Source organism: Chiroxiphia lanceolata, chromosome 26, assembly GCF_009829145.1.
Source record: "Chiroxiphia lanceolata isolate bChiLan1 chromosome 26, bChiLan1.pri, whole genome shotgun sequence".
NCBI lineage: Eukaryota > Metazoa > Chordata > Aves > Passeriformes > Pipridae > Chiroxiphia > Chiroxiphia lanceolata.
The window spans coordinates 4,098,682-4,111,638 of record NC_045662.1 but is presented as its reverse complement, the minus strand read 5'-3'; the positions used below and the strand labels follow the sequence as shown (position 1 = coordinate 4,111,638).

The 12,957-nt window shown below is 63.8% G+C and overlaps 1 protein-coding gene across 1 annotated transcript; it reads left to right on the top strand.

Annotated features, from left to right (window-relative positions):
* Nucleotides 1-11,539: 11,539 nt before the first annotated feature.
* EIF1 (eukaryotic translation initiation factor 1) lies at nt 11,540-12,957 on the top strand. The gene is made up of 4 exons (XM_032711208.1): nt 11,540-11,718; nt 12,065-12,228; nt 12,316-12,417; nt 12,737-12,957. Exons 1-4 carry the CDS (start codon nt 11,688-11,690, stop codon nt 12,779-12,781), a joined length of 342 nt encoding a protein of 113 aa, XP_032567099.1. The 5' UTR covers nt 11,540-11,687; the 3' UTR covers nt 12,782-12,957.

Sequence of the window (12,957 nt, the reverse complement as noted above, 5' to 3'; positions counted from 1 at the left end):
CCAGGTAGCAGCAGCTGTTGCATTTTCTCATGTCTCATTGTTCGGTGTGGCAACACGATCACACCCTGTCTGCTCATTCCTCTCCCCTCGCTGAGCACGGCACAGCCGGCAGGGACTCACAGGTACTTTCTGCTGACTCTGGGCAACAAATCTCGGCTCCCACATTCATCCTGCACCCACACCCGCTGCACCCTCAGGCCAGGTCTCCAGCCGGATGGGAATCCCAGTGTGGGGACACCCGTGACGTCAGTGGTGGGGTGAGGCAGGTACTGGCATTGACTCGTGCTCACAGAAGGAAATCGCGATTTGGTCCCTGCTCTGGGGTACGGCCACTCACTCCAAAGGACCCCAGGGGATGTGACAAACCTGCTGGTGGTGATGGGGGCTCCACCAGCCCTGTGACTGCTCCATGACAGCCTCTGCCAGCATTTAGTGCCCTCCTGTATCCAGGCCTTGTCCTGGCCCCTGCTCACAGCCCCGATGAGCAGGAGGATGGGCAGGAGCACAGAAACTGCCCCCACCACGTGTTCTGGTCCCCACCTGCCCTCCCCCTCTGCTGCTCCTCGAGGGCTGATGGTCGTGGCAAGTGTTGCCTGTGAGGCTCTGCCATGGCCTGGCTGCAGCAGAGCCTGCTGCCCTTGTGCACTTGGGGGACGATGGGGCCATATCCCAGGAGGCCACTGTAGCTGCTGGGAGGGGAAGAGGCTGCCCAGCCTTGTGCTGGGGAGATGTACCCCAGAGCAGCCCCTGTAACCAGGCTGCACTGTCGCTTCCCACACGAGGGTAAGGACTTGGCTGCTCATTAATCTGTACTTGGCAGGGAGTTTTATGAAGTCATTAACAAGACTGAAACAGTCAGTGCCTACAAGAAGCCCCCAGCAATAAACCTGCCCAGCCCTCCCCAGCTCCCCCGAGGACCTGAGCCCCCACCCACAGCCCCACTGCAGCCCCCGCCAGACCCCACTCCTGCTCCTGCTCCCTCACAGTGCCCGTAGTGCTCCTGGCCCGGGGCCATGGCTCCACCCCGGAGCTCTAATGACACTAATGATTTTCTGAACACGAGTTGGGAGTGCAGAGCCAAGGCTCGTCAGCCGTGTGTGCTGGGAGGTGAAGGCCTGCCCGGGCCTGGCACACGCTGGTCCCGCTCTCGCCCGGAGCGCGGCGGATCCTGCGATACGTAACTGTAATTACGGGCCGTGATCAGCTTCGCCTCTGTTATTATTGTATTAATCTGAACCGCTGGCTCAGCCTGGCACTGTGGGACCGGTGGATGCTCGGGATAAACTCCATACCCAGCTCAACGCATAGATGTGGGTCTGCACCACCGGGGCTGGGCTGAGAGCCTCGGGCAGCGCCAAACGGCAGGAGCCCTGGTGGTGCCGATGGTCCTGGTGGTCCCTGTGCCATGGAGGTCCCAGTGGTGCTGGTGGTCCCGGTGCCCCCGTGGTGCCGCTGGCCCAGTGCTCTGGTGGTCCCGGTGGTCCCTGTGCTCCAGTGGTCGCGATGTCCAGATGGTACTGATGTCCCTGCAGTGCTGGTGCCCCCCCGCCTTTTGGGGACCCCGGGGGCGATGGGGGCTCAGGGGAGCAGCTGGGCTGGGACCTGCCCGGGGGCCGGTGCTGAGGCTCTGCGCTGGGCTGTGCAATGATGTAGGGGGACTCGGGTGGACTCGGTGCGACCCGGTGAGATCCGGGGGTACGCGGTGGGACCCGGTGAGATCCGGGGGTACGCGGTGGGACCCGGTGAGATCCGGGGGTACGCGGTGGGACCGCGCTGGCTGCGCCGGGCGGTGCCGCGGGGCGCGATCGCTGCGCACGGGCGCGCCCTGGTGGCAGCGGGAGGCTCTGCGGGACGGGGCGGAGCGCGGGGGTGAAGCGAGGTGTGCTGGGCAGTCCTGGGGTGTGAAGAGGGTGCTGGGGCGTGCAGGGCTGCGCTGGGATGCGCAGAAGGGGCACAAGGGCGTACTGGGGTGTGCAAGGGGTGCAGAGACGTGCGGAGGGTGCAGGAGGCTCCTGGGGCGCGCTGGGGTGTTCAGGGGTGCTGGGATGCGCTGGGAGGCACTGTGGCGTGTGGGAGTGTGCAGGGGGTGCCGGGGTGTGCAGGGAGGGTGCAGGGTACTGGGGTGCACAGGTGCTGCAAGGTGAGCAGCCGATCCCTGCCTGCATCCTGCCCGCGCCGCTTCCCGCGCCCCAACCAGGTGCCGGTGCCGCAGAGCCGGGCCCGCGGTCGGAGCCGCCTCATCGCCGGGGCGGGCTCTGAGCCGGCAGCTGAGCCGGCAGCTGAGGGGAGAAGAGCATGAGCCGGTGTGAAAGGTGTGCGTACCCGTGTGCTCGCCTCTCGTGCGCAGTTCTGGCGGGCTGCGGGGAGGGTCCTGCTGGCACCAGGGGCGAGAGCAGCCCCGGCACTGCCGGGGAGACACGGCCCCGGTGGGGCAGTCCCTGCTCTGCTGCAGCCCCGTGCCTGACCCCGAGGTGCACAGCACGAGGGTGAGAGCCCCGGCCGTGGCGCGTGGGAGCCGTGCAGGACTCCTACCCGAGTGTTCCCCCCCCGGGATGCCCCCAGTGGGCCCACCCCGAGCCCCTGGCCCCGAAATGCTGCTGTACACAGGCTCCCCTGAGGTGGGTCAGACATTGTCAGTCCTGTGCAGTGGCCCTCAGTTTTGATAGCCCCACAAGCCAAGGCCCTTTGGAATCTGCTGGCTCACAGCTGCCAGGAGTATGTCCCCTGGCCCAGTGGCAACATCCTGGGCACAGTGTCTGTGGAGCTGGTCAGGGTGAGGAATGCCAGGGGCATGGCCAGCCCAGCTGTGTCCTTCATGGCCAGACCACCACAGAGCCAGGGAGGCACATTTCTCCTGGGTCTGCTGAGTCCCTGGGGCCAGGACACTGCCCAGGCCGGTGCAGACAGGGCTCTGTCCCCTGAGGGAAGGCAGGGGGGCAGCATCTGGGTGTTTGGTCACCCCATGAGGCGTCCAGGTTGGAGGACACGGGACCCCACACCTGCACAAGCCCACTGGGGTGCACCCACCCAGCCTCCCAACTGCGGGTGCTCCTCTCCATGCCGCCCACCTCACCACCCCCACAGTCCCCATGAGTCATGGGACGCGTTCCTGGGGCAGGAGGGGACATGTGTGCTGCAGGGACGGGCCGGCTGCGTCACCCCCCGTGCTCCCACGCCTGGGGCTGGGGCGGCCCAGCTCCAAGCTGAAACTTGTCTGACAGTAATTACAGGAGAGATCAGGACTTCAGAGGATTTACATTCCTCTTGTGCCACACCTGGGAAAGAACTTTCACCATCAGGCAGTTTCTGAGAAATAACTTTCCATCTGCGTGGCCCAGCCACAGCCCTGCCCGGGGAGCCCAATGGGCTCGGGAGACTGGGGGGCTTCTGTCAGCCCCATTTTGAATTTGTCCCAAATGCTGCAGAGAGCTCTGACCCTTCTCCTGCTGTTCTGGGAGCTCCCACAGTCTCTGGGGCACTGGTGCCTTCGTTCCATGTGTGGGGGCTGTGCAGCTCAGTACCTGACATGACTGGGGTCTGATTGCTCTTCCCTGGGGGTCAGAGCGGGTGGTTGTGGTGACTGGAAACTGGGGGGTTTGCACCGGTATCCCCAAGAGATTGGAGCTTCATGGGCAGTGAGTCAGGCCCTTCAACTGGAGCCTTGTCAGGCCCTTTGCTTTGGCTGGGGACGGCTCCCCGGTGACTCGGGGGACACATGGGACTCACTGGGTGAGGGGCTGTGTCTGCTCAGGGCATTCCTGTCACCCACAGCCAGCTGGCAGCTTTCCCAAACTACAGAAAGGGCCGGACCCGCTGAGCCCCTTGGACACATCCCATCCCTCCTGGCTGCTGAACCAGCGGGGAAGGACCTGAGTCCCTCCTGTTCCTGCACCTTTCCCTGTCTCCCATGAACATGGAGACATACAGGCAGCTGGTTCCTGAACCAGCTTTGCCAAGCCCATCTGCCTCCCAGCTGCTGCCGTGTTTCCCACCCTGTGCCAGTGACCCGGCGCTGAGCCCACCATGGGATCACCAGGAGGCTGGGACTGCCCTGTCCGGAATGTGCTGTGGCAGAAGCTGTGGCAGGGATGAGGGCACTGAGCCCAGCACAGGTCTGTGCCCGGCACCGCTCCGTGGGCCATCGGCAGCACCAGGGGCACGGCTCACCCCAGCTGGGCCAGCGCGGCACACGGCACAGCGCCGGCACTGCCAGCCAGGCAGCAGCTCCCTCGTGTCCCAGGCCTGGGAGTTGTGCTCCATGCACAGGCTGCCAGTCCCATGGCTGGGGGCTGCCCCACTCTGGGTGCCCTCCCCATGTCCCTTGTGCTGCCAGGGAGGGTGCTGAGACCCCAGGGACCAATCCCACGGGGGTTTGGAACATCGGCTTTGCGGGGTCCTGGGGCTCTCCGCTGCAGCCCAGCGGGGGGATCGGGGGCCATTTTGGCCTCCAGCACCTCCCAGGAGCTGGTGGGAACAAGCGGCGTCAGCAGAGCACCGAGGCCAAGGTGTTTTGCAAGCAGAAGGGAGCGGGCGGTTTCCTTATTCGGCACTGCGGCGGCGGGGCGGCACACCTGGCTGGGCACACCTGGCTGGGCACACCTGGCTGGGCACGCCTGGCTGGGCACACCTGGCTGGGCACGCCTGGCTGGCAGCGCCCGCGAGGGCGGCGGTGCTGACGCGGAGATGGGAACGCGGGCAGGACCCGCCTCGCTAATCACAGCCCGGCGCTGGGCGTGGGGACAAGCCGGGGCAGGGACGCGGCCCTGTCAGCCAAAACAACGCTGGTGACACACCTGCAGCCCAGTCTCAGGGGTCTCCTGCCCTGGGGGCCGCTGGGCAGCCCCTGTCCCCTGTGGCGTGTTTCCTCCCAGCAAGGCCGACAGGCTCAGAAAAAGCCCCCTGGGAGGAAAGGCTGCGGTGGGAGGTTTATTCCTGCTCCTTTTCAGGAGCAAAGGAAAAAAGAGAAATTCAGCTGGAGCCTGCCCTGGAGCAGGGGGGTGACTGGGGACCCTGGAGCCAGGCAGTGTCTCCACCTCCAACCTCAGCCCCATGGGATTTCAACCAAACCCAGTCCCAGCATGGTGATTACCTGCTGTGGGGCTGGGGGACTGCGGCCTCAGGGCCTGGCACCCCAACCCTGGGCTTCCCTGGTGCTCCCAATCCCACTGAATCCACCAGCCCTTCCTGCCTCGAGCCGGACCAGCTGCCATGGCTCTGCCTCTGGCAAGTGCAGGGCTGAGCCTGTGGTATGAGCACAGAACCTGCGGTGGAGCTGCATTCTGAAAGGCAACAGCTCCATCTTGACCTGGTTTTCCCAGAAGCCCCATGCCAGGGAGTGAGCGTGGGGGCTGCTGGGAAGGCCAAGCACACGGTGGCTGAACAGGGTCGTTTTGGCAATGCCTGTGCTTGGGGGTCCCTGACAGCTCATAACCAAAAGAAGGGGCTGTGGCTGAGCTGTTTTTAATGGACTGGACCCCCAAGGCAGCACCTGCTGAGGTTTCCCTATCCCCCTGCCAGGCCAGCACACACTGGATGAAGTGAATAAGGGTAAGGGGTCCAGGCAGCTCCAGGATAAGCTGAACACACTGCTCCTGCACCCTTGAGGTGCCAGGGGAGTCCTGGGAGCGAGAGCAGGCACAGAAGGGCTGGGCAGCTGCACAACGTGGCACCAAACGTGAGCTGTGGCTGCGAAGGACCTCAGGCACTCTATGGGCTGCTGTCCCCACAAGTGTCCCTCTGCCCCTGCAACCTGTGCCCTTCCCCAGGCCAGCCTTTCTCCATGCCTTTCTGGGAGCGGGGGCACTGAGACCCCAGAGCGTGGCCATCCCAGCTCCTGGATCCCTGCTCCAGCTCCCAGCCTGGCAGAGTGGGTTCCACGGCCAAGTGTTTTGTAAGAGGCAAATCCCTGCAGCGCCAGCGTCGTGCCGGGACGGGCGGCCGGGCTTGGCACTGCCAGCGTGCAGGAAGGAGCACTGGCCCATGGCCAGTGTTTGGCCCTCGGGGAGTTGGCGTGGGCAGCGATGAGTGTGCCGGGCTGCGGGGCAGGGGAGGGGCCGGGCTGCAGCTGGAGCTGCGTGGGGACGGGCTCGCACCCCGCGCGGCTTTTGCCTCGTCAGTGAAATACGAACCGGAGCGAGGCAGGTGCTGACCGAGGTGTTCGGCCTCACCTGCCCCTTCCCTGTGCTCGAGTCAGCAGAGCGGGGACAGCTCTGCCCCGTGCTTGCCATTTCTACTGCTGTTACCCCAGAAATCTCCTGTCCTTTACCCCTCACTCAGCGAGAAGTGGATTCAGCCCAATGTCCACTCCCTGTCACACCAGGGAAGGGTCGGATGCCTGAGCTGTTTGGCAGCTGGGCTGGAACCTCCCCCGGCAGGAGGGAGCAGTGGGGTAAGCCCAGCCTGGGCTGAAGGGCACATGGCAGTGCAAAGTGGGCACCAATGCTCCAGGGAGGGCAGGGGCTGCTCCTCTCATGGGCCTTGGAGCCCCCACACACAGAGAGCTGCTCAGCAAGGCTTATCCCCCTCTGCCCCTTTTGTGCCACGACTCTGCCGAGATCCCAGCGGTGCCAGTGGCAGCACAGGGCGGGTGTGAGGCACCTGGGAGGAGGGTCTCACTGCACTTCCCAGTGCATTCAGGTGCACGGCTGGAAAGGGCCCAGATGGGCCCGTCCCGTGTCCACAGATATCACCAGTGCTGGTGCTGGTTGTGAGCTGGCACATGCCAGGAGCCCAGCTTGGCAAGATTCCAGCAAAGGCTCATCCCAGGGTCTCTCCCTGGCCCAAGTTCTCTCCCTGGTGTGGAGCAGGGAGCTCCCTTCAGAATGGGGTGGCACTGCCTGGCTCAGGCAGAGTGGAAGGGGAAGATGAAAGCAGGGGACTTCAGGGCAGGACCACAGAATCATGGAATCTCAGAAGGGTTTGGGTTGGAAGGCACCTTAAAGATCAGCCATTTCCAATCCCCTGCCATGGGCAGGGAGACCTTCCACTAGACCAGATTGCTCCAAGCCCTGTCCAACCCAGCCTTGGACACTTTCAGGGATGGGACAGTGAGAATGGTTGGAGCAGGGCCGGAGCTGTGCAGGGCAGCAGTGGGGGATGAGTTATGTCCCCAGCTGGATCCTGTGTCCCTGGCTGCTCCTGCTGGCCAGCCCGGCCATGCTGCAGTGAGGGAGCCAGTGGGAGCTGAGCCTGCCACCTTTGCCCCTTCCCATGGCACTGGAGCAGCTCTGTGTCCCATGGCCCAGGTCTGACAGCAAAGCAGGACGTGTCTGGCAGGAGCAGGTTCACTGGGGTGTGTGAACGACCCGTCCTCCTGCCCGATGCCGAGGCTCTGAGTCAGCCCCGCGCTGGCTGCGCCTGGTGCCGACAGCTCCTGACTCCAGGAGAGATGGAATGAAAATCCTGCCATGGGTGCCTGTCCCAGCTGCTCGAGCGTTCCTTGATGCCTGGGCTGGGCCCCTCCAGTGCAGGAAACCCTCCAGCCCTGCTCCCCATCACTAGGCAGGGGCCAGCGCTTCCCAGGCTCCCAGGGCTCTGTGGGTGTCTGATGGAGAGCAGAGCTGCTGCCCCGAGCTGCTCCCATCCCTCTCAGTGCCCATGATCCCTGTTCCCATGTCAGGTTTGCTCCAGGCTGATGCCGAGTCCCCAGCCAAGGGACAGCCCTGACAAGGTGGACAATTATTTGATGTATCCCCTGCGATGTGAGCGTGGAGTGACATCTACACAGGGCATCGATCTCTGCCAGGGGAATCCCTGTGGGTGCAGGACAGAGCTCATGGGAACCACATGGGAACTGGCCAGGGATGCAGTGGGCAGCACAGCATCTCTTCTCTGCAGGAAAACCATGGGATCCCCAGGATCCTGGAGAACCCTCCCTGGGAGAACCCCCCAGCACCTCTGTCCCCAGGCCGGGAGGGACAGAGCTGCCTTGTTCCATCGCTTGCGCACAGGTACCGGCAGGGGGGCCGAGCCGGGGCCGTGCCCGCTCACCTGCCCCGGCAGCACGGCCAGGCTCAGCCCGTGCTTGGAGCTCTCCTGGCACCTCGCGGAGAGCAGCGGAGTCACAGCAGTGCAGGGAGGGGGCCCCGCCGGGGGAAGCGGGAGCTGAGCAGTTCGAGGGAGGGTGAATAAACAGCCTTAAACGAGTGATTGTGACACACCCGGAGCCACAGCGGTGCCCCGGGGGTCACTGGGTGACAGGAATCGGGATGTGCCGGCCCTTGGTGAGCACACAGGGCTGAGGGGCTGTGAGGGGGAGGCGTGTGGGACCCTTTGAACCTCTGTCACACCGTGTCCAGTGCCTCCATCCCAGAGCATCCGACAGCTGGGACCACAGCGAGCATCCCACAGGCCCCAACCGTGGGTGGGCAGCAGCCAGTTCACACAACAGCCCAGGGTCTGCAGGCTTTGGGATGTGAATGCCAGGAATAGCTGTGAAAGAAAGGGAATGTGGGACTCGAGCAGGGATTCCCTGAGCTGCCGCTGGCCCCGTGACAGCCGGGCTCACCCGGCCATGCCACAGCTCTTTCCAGGAGCAGGTTAATCACCAGGCTGACGCCTGTCAGTGCTGCCTGTGCTGATTAATGGGATCAAATACTGTACATCAGACATCCAGCTCATCCTGAATCCCGTCTGAGCAGTCGCACAGAGGCTGCAGGAAGGATGTTGGAGGAGAAAAGCTGGTTTCTAGGAATGTCCCAGCCCGGAGGGCATTGCTGAGCTGCAGGAGAATGCCGGGGTGATTCCTTCCTTTCTGCTGCACTTCCCGGGTGTTCTGGGGGGCACCAAGACCCCCCGCCTTAGAGCACAGGGTGAAATAGCCTTGCAGAACACAATGGGGAGAGATCTGCAGTAACCCCGGGCTGGTTGCCCACCAAGAGCCCCTGGAAGTCCCCAGGGCCACTGCTGCAGGACCCCCACAGGCAGGGTGGAGCTGCATCACCCCGGGCTCCCCAGGCCACAGGCACACAGGGGCACACGGGAGCGTCTCCCCAGGATCCCTGGCACTGTCAGGGGCACTGGTGCTGGGCAGGCCCTGCCCTCACCACCAGCACATTTCCTTATCTCAGGGCCGCCTGTTCCACTTGCTGCCAAGGGACACGAGGGTGCCCAGGAGCCACCCCGGCCCCCAGCACCACTGCGGTGCCTTCGAGTGAGCAGTGACAGTGTCACAGGACTCGGGTGGCTCTGGGCCCCCTTGCTCCTCCTGCTGCCCCTGAGCCGACCCTGGCAGGTCACCTGGCACTGCCACGGCCCCCGCACGGGGTTTGCTGTGCACGGAGCCCCCGCACAGCGCGGGGGGACAGGGGTCGATTGTCTGCCACGCGCCGGGCACAAGGACACGGCAGCGGCTCGGTGCTGCCTCCGGAGATGCTCCTGTAGGAGACCGGCATTGCCACCTCGTGGGGAGCCGGGAGCGGCACCTCATCGGGCAGGACAGGGCAGGACCAGCACCCAGAGGTGCAGGGGGCTCGGCCCCGGGGCCCAGCCAACGCCACTCGTGACTGCAGGTGCCAGCTCTGAAGGACAAAATCTGATGCAATACTTCCCTGACAGTGCTCAGCCCTGGTGTCCCAAACACACTCCCCTCTTTTTGTCTTGGGCCAAAGGCTCTGGGGGCCCAGCCAGGACACAGCAGGGGTGTGCCACATGGACTCTGTGGACCTGAAGTGATGCTGATCAATCAGCTGGGGTGTCCTGGACATCCTGGCCGGTGTGCCCAGAGCTGACACCAGACTGGAGGTACCAATGGCTCTGCCAGTGTTTGGTGTGGAATATGAAAAGCAGCCCTTTGGCTGCAGCGAGGACTTGGAAATGCCTCCAGCAGAAAGATGCAGTGCAAACCTCTAATTGCCTCCCCTGTCTGGGTACTCCACCATGCGGCTGTGAGAGATGGCTCCTCTGGGAGAAAGGAGAACCTGATCAGAAACAGAGGAGAGAGGAGAGCCATCTGCTTGTTCAAGGTGGTCGTGGAGCAAATTCACATTTTCATGACAATTTCAGCCAGCTCTGCAGCTGATCTGTCACGTACAGAAGTGACAAATGCTCCAGAGACACCAGAGAGACCCTGGAACACGGCAACGCAAACGGTTCCCTCTGCCTGGTGCAAGAGACACCATTTGCCTTTATCTTAAATAAAACCCCCAAGAATGATGCAATGCCCGAGCGAGCGAGGGCTGCCAGAGCCGCAGATGGCAGCACACCCAGCTGCCAGTAACCTGCCGAGCCCACGTCGTGCTCCAGAGATGGATCCGAGGGGAGCAGGGACACCTACACAGCCAGGATCCAAATGGAGCTGAGGAGCTCCAGACAAATGGTCCCCAGCCCTGCAGGCCCACAGTCCCCAGGGATGACATCCCCACTCTGTGTGCAGCTCTAACCCGCTCCCAGAGGAGAGTTCAGGCTCTGTCTGGATCTGGATGGCTTTGGATTCCTGTAACTGCGCAGGGGATTTACTGTCCTTCATATCTGGAGTCTCGAGGTATTTTTAGCACCTGTTCCGAGCAGGATGTGGTGTCCCTGTGCCAGCAGCCCCCACGATGGGCTGAGCCATTGGGGACACACCCACCGGGCTGGGGGTCTGTCCACGGAATGTCCCTGTTCAGCAGCTCAATCCCAACACCAAGAGCCAGGCTCTGGGTCCTCAAATTAGGACTCAAGTGCCAGGGGGACCAGTGTCACACATATAAACACAAACCCCTTCCTCTGCTGGCAGATTCCAGGGACACCTTCAGCGTCTCCCCCTTGGCAGCAGAGCCCCAGCCCTGCTCCAGGACCGCGTGTCCTCGGAGCATCTCCCTGCCAGCGGCCTGGGAGCAGCATCCTGGGCTGCCTGCACGTGGGACACAGCCGGTGACAAACCCCAAACTGGGTGTCACACCGGGCACCGGGCATGGCAGAGCTCTGTCACCACGGGCTGGGGGTCCCAGCGCGCACTGAGGGCTGCGAGGGCAGCCGAGCAAACACCCGGAGCGGCCGCAGGAGCCCCGAGGCCAGTGCAGGACTGGCAGGAAGCGGGTCTGGGCTGGGGGGGGTCCCAAGGAGATTTTGGGGGGGTTCGAGGGTCCCAAGGAGATTTGGGAGGCGCAAAGGGGGTTTGGAAGGGTTTTTACGTTCCCAGGGGGCTTTTGGGGTGTCCTGAGAGGGTCTTGGTGGGGCTAACATGGGGATTTGGAGGGATTTTGGGGGTCGTGGGAGGGATTTTGTGGTTCATGTGGGGGGTTGAGGATCCCGGATGGGGAGTTGGGTGCCCCAGGGGTATTCTGGGGGTTCCCAAGGGGGTTTGGGGTGCGGAGGGGGGGTCCCGGGGTTGGCCCGGGGGGTCGGGGGGGTCCCGAGGGGCCCGATCGCGGCCTGGTGCTCGCACTGCGCACGCGCCGCTCCGCGCGCCGCCGGCCCCCCTCCCGCGCATGCACTTGGCCCTCCCCGCGCCGGCCGGGGCGCGGCGTCGTGCGCCCCGTGCGTGCTGACGCCCCCGCGTGTCGGCCAATCACCGTCCTCGCCCGCCGTGCGCGCTGACGTCACGCAGCGGCCGTATATAAGCGGGAGACGGCGGTCCCGCCCCCCTGACAGCGCCTCGAGCCGCCGCCGCGAGAGCATCCTCCGCCCAGAGCCGCTCCCGCCGCCACAGCCGCCCCCCAGCCGCCGCCGCCGCCGCCGCCTCCGCCGAGGGAAGGGAAGCGTATCGTATGTCCGCTATCCAGAACCTCCAGCCCTTCGGTGAGGCCCCTTTGTGCGGCGGGGCCGGGGGAGCGCGCGGGCCCCGCCCCGGCCCCGCCCCGTGGCGCAGTTGCTATTCCGGGCCCGGTTGCGTCAGCCGCGGGGGAAGGAGGGAGGGGGCGGGGCCCCAGCGTGACGGGCAGGCGCGGCGGCCAATGGGGTGGGGGCAGGGGCTGGGACCATTCGTGATTGACAGGCATTGTGGGGCGGGGCAGGGGCGGCCCCAGCGCGTGATGGACGGGTGGGGCCGCCAATGGGGTGCGCTTCTCCTGTGACGGACGGGCGCGGCGGCCAATGGGGCGCGGCGGGGCGGAGCCTGACGGCGCGTTGGGGTCTGGCCCCGCAGACCCCTTTGCGGATGCAAGTAAGGGTGATGACCTGCTCCCGGCCGGCACTGAGGACTACATCCATATAAGGATCCAGCAGCGCAACGGCAGGAAGACCCTCACCACAGTCCAGGGCATCGCGGATGACTACGATAAAAAGAAACTGGTGAAGGCCTTCAAGAAGGTGGGTGTGGAGGGGCTGGGGGTCGGCCACGCATGGCGGGAGGAGGTTTATGAGGTGCTAAGGAGGTTTCTTGTCTTCTTGCTGCAGAAATTTGCCTGCAATGGAACTGTAATTGAGCACCCCGAGTATGGAGAAGTGATTCAGTTGCAGGGTGACCAGCGCAAGAACATCTGCCAGTTCCTCGTGGAGGTAGGACACCCCTGGACTGCTGCTCGTGAAATTAAACACGACATTAAATAATAAGCACACAGCAGGGTGGGAGGGGGAGGAGCTCTGTCCCTGCCCCGGGCAGGGGGGTTGGAACCTCACCGTCTCTTCCAGCCTAGCCCTCTCTGTGATGGTTCTTTCTCTTCTGCTTTAATCCTTGCTCGAGGCAAATTCCCCCCTAGCAGGGTTTGCAGAGGAGTCTCACCTTCCCTCCCTGTGAATGGGGCAGTTCTGGGCACGGGTGGTGTGGGGGAGCACAAAAGCCTTGCTCTGGGCTGTAAGTGGGTTTTCTGTCTTGCAGATTGGACTGGCTAAAGACGACCAGCTGAAAGTCCACGGGTTTTAAGTGCCCGTGGGCCTCTGGAGCTTTATGCAAGAAGATTTCCTTACCATGAAATTCCCACCTGTCCCTTGTCATAAGTTTAAAAGCAGCCGGTTTGTGTAATGTAACGATCTTGGGTCCACTGTTGAGTCTGGACTGGTGTAACTGGTGATGTAATAAACTGACACGAGCCCATGCTA

Excerpts from the sequence above, each read along its gene's own strand:
- EIF1 (XM_032711208.1), top strand. The coding sequence starts at position 11,688 with ATGTCCGCTATCCAGAACCTCCAGCCCTTCG. Across the intron at positions 11,719-12,064 it reads CCAGAACCTCCAGCCCTTCG|ACCCCTTTGCGGATGCAAGT; the intron begins GTGAGGCCCCTT and ends CTGGCCCCGCAG. Across the intron at positions 12,418-12,736 it reads TCTGCCAGTTCCTCGTGGAG|ATTGGACTGGCTAAAGACGA; the intron begins GTAGGACACCCC and ends TCTGTCTTGCAG.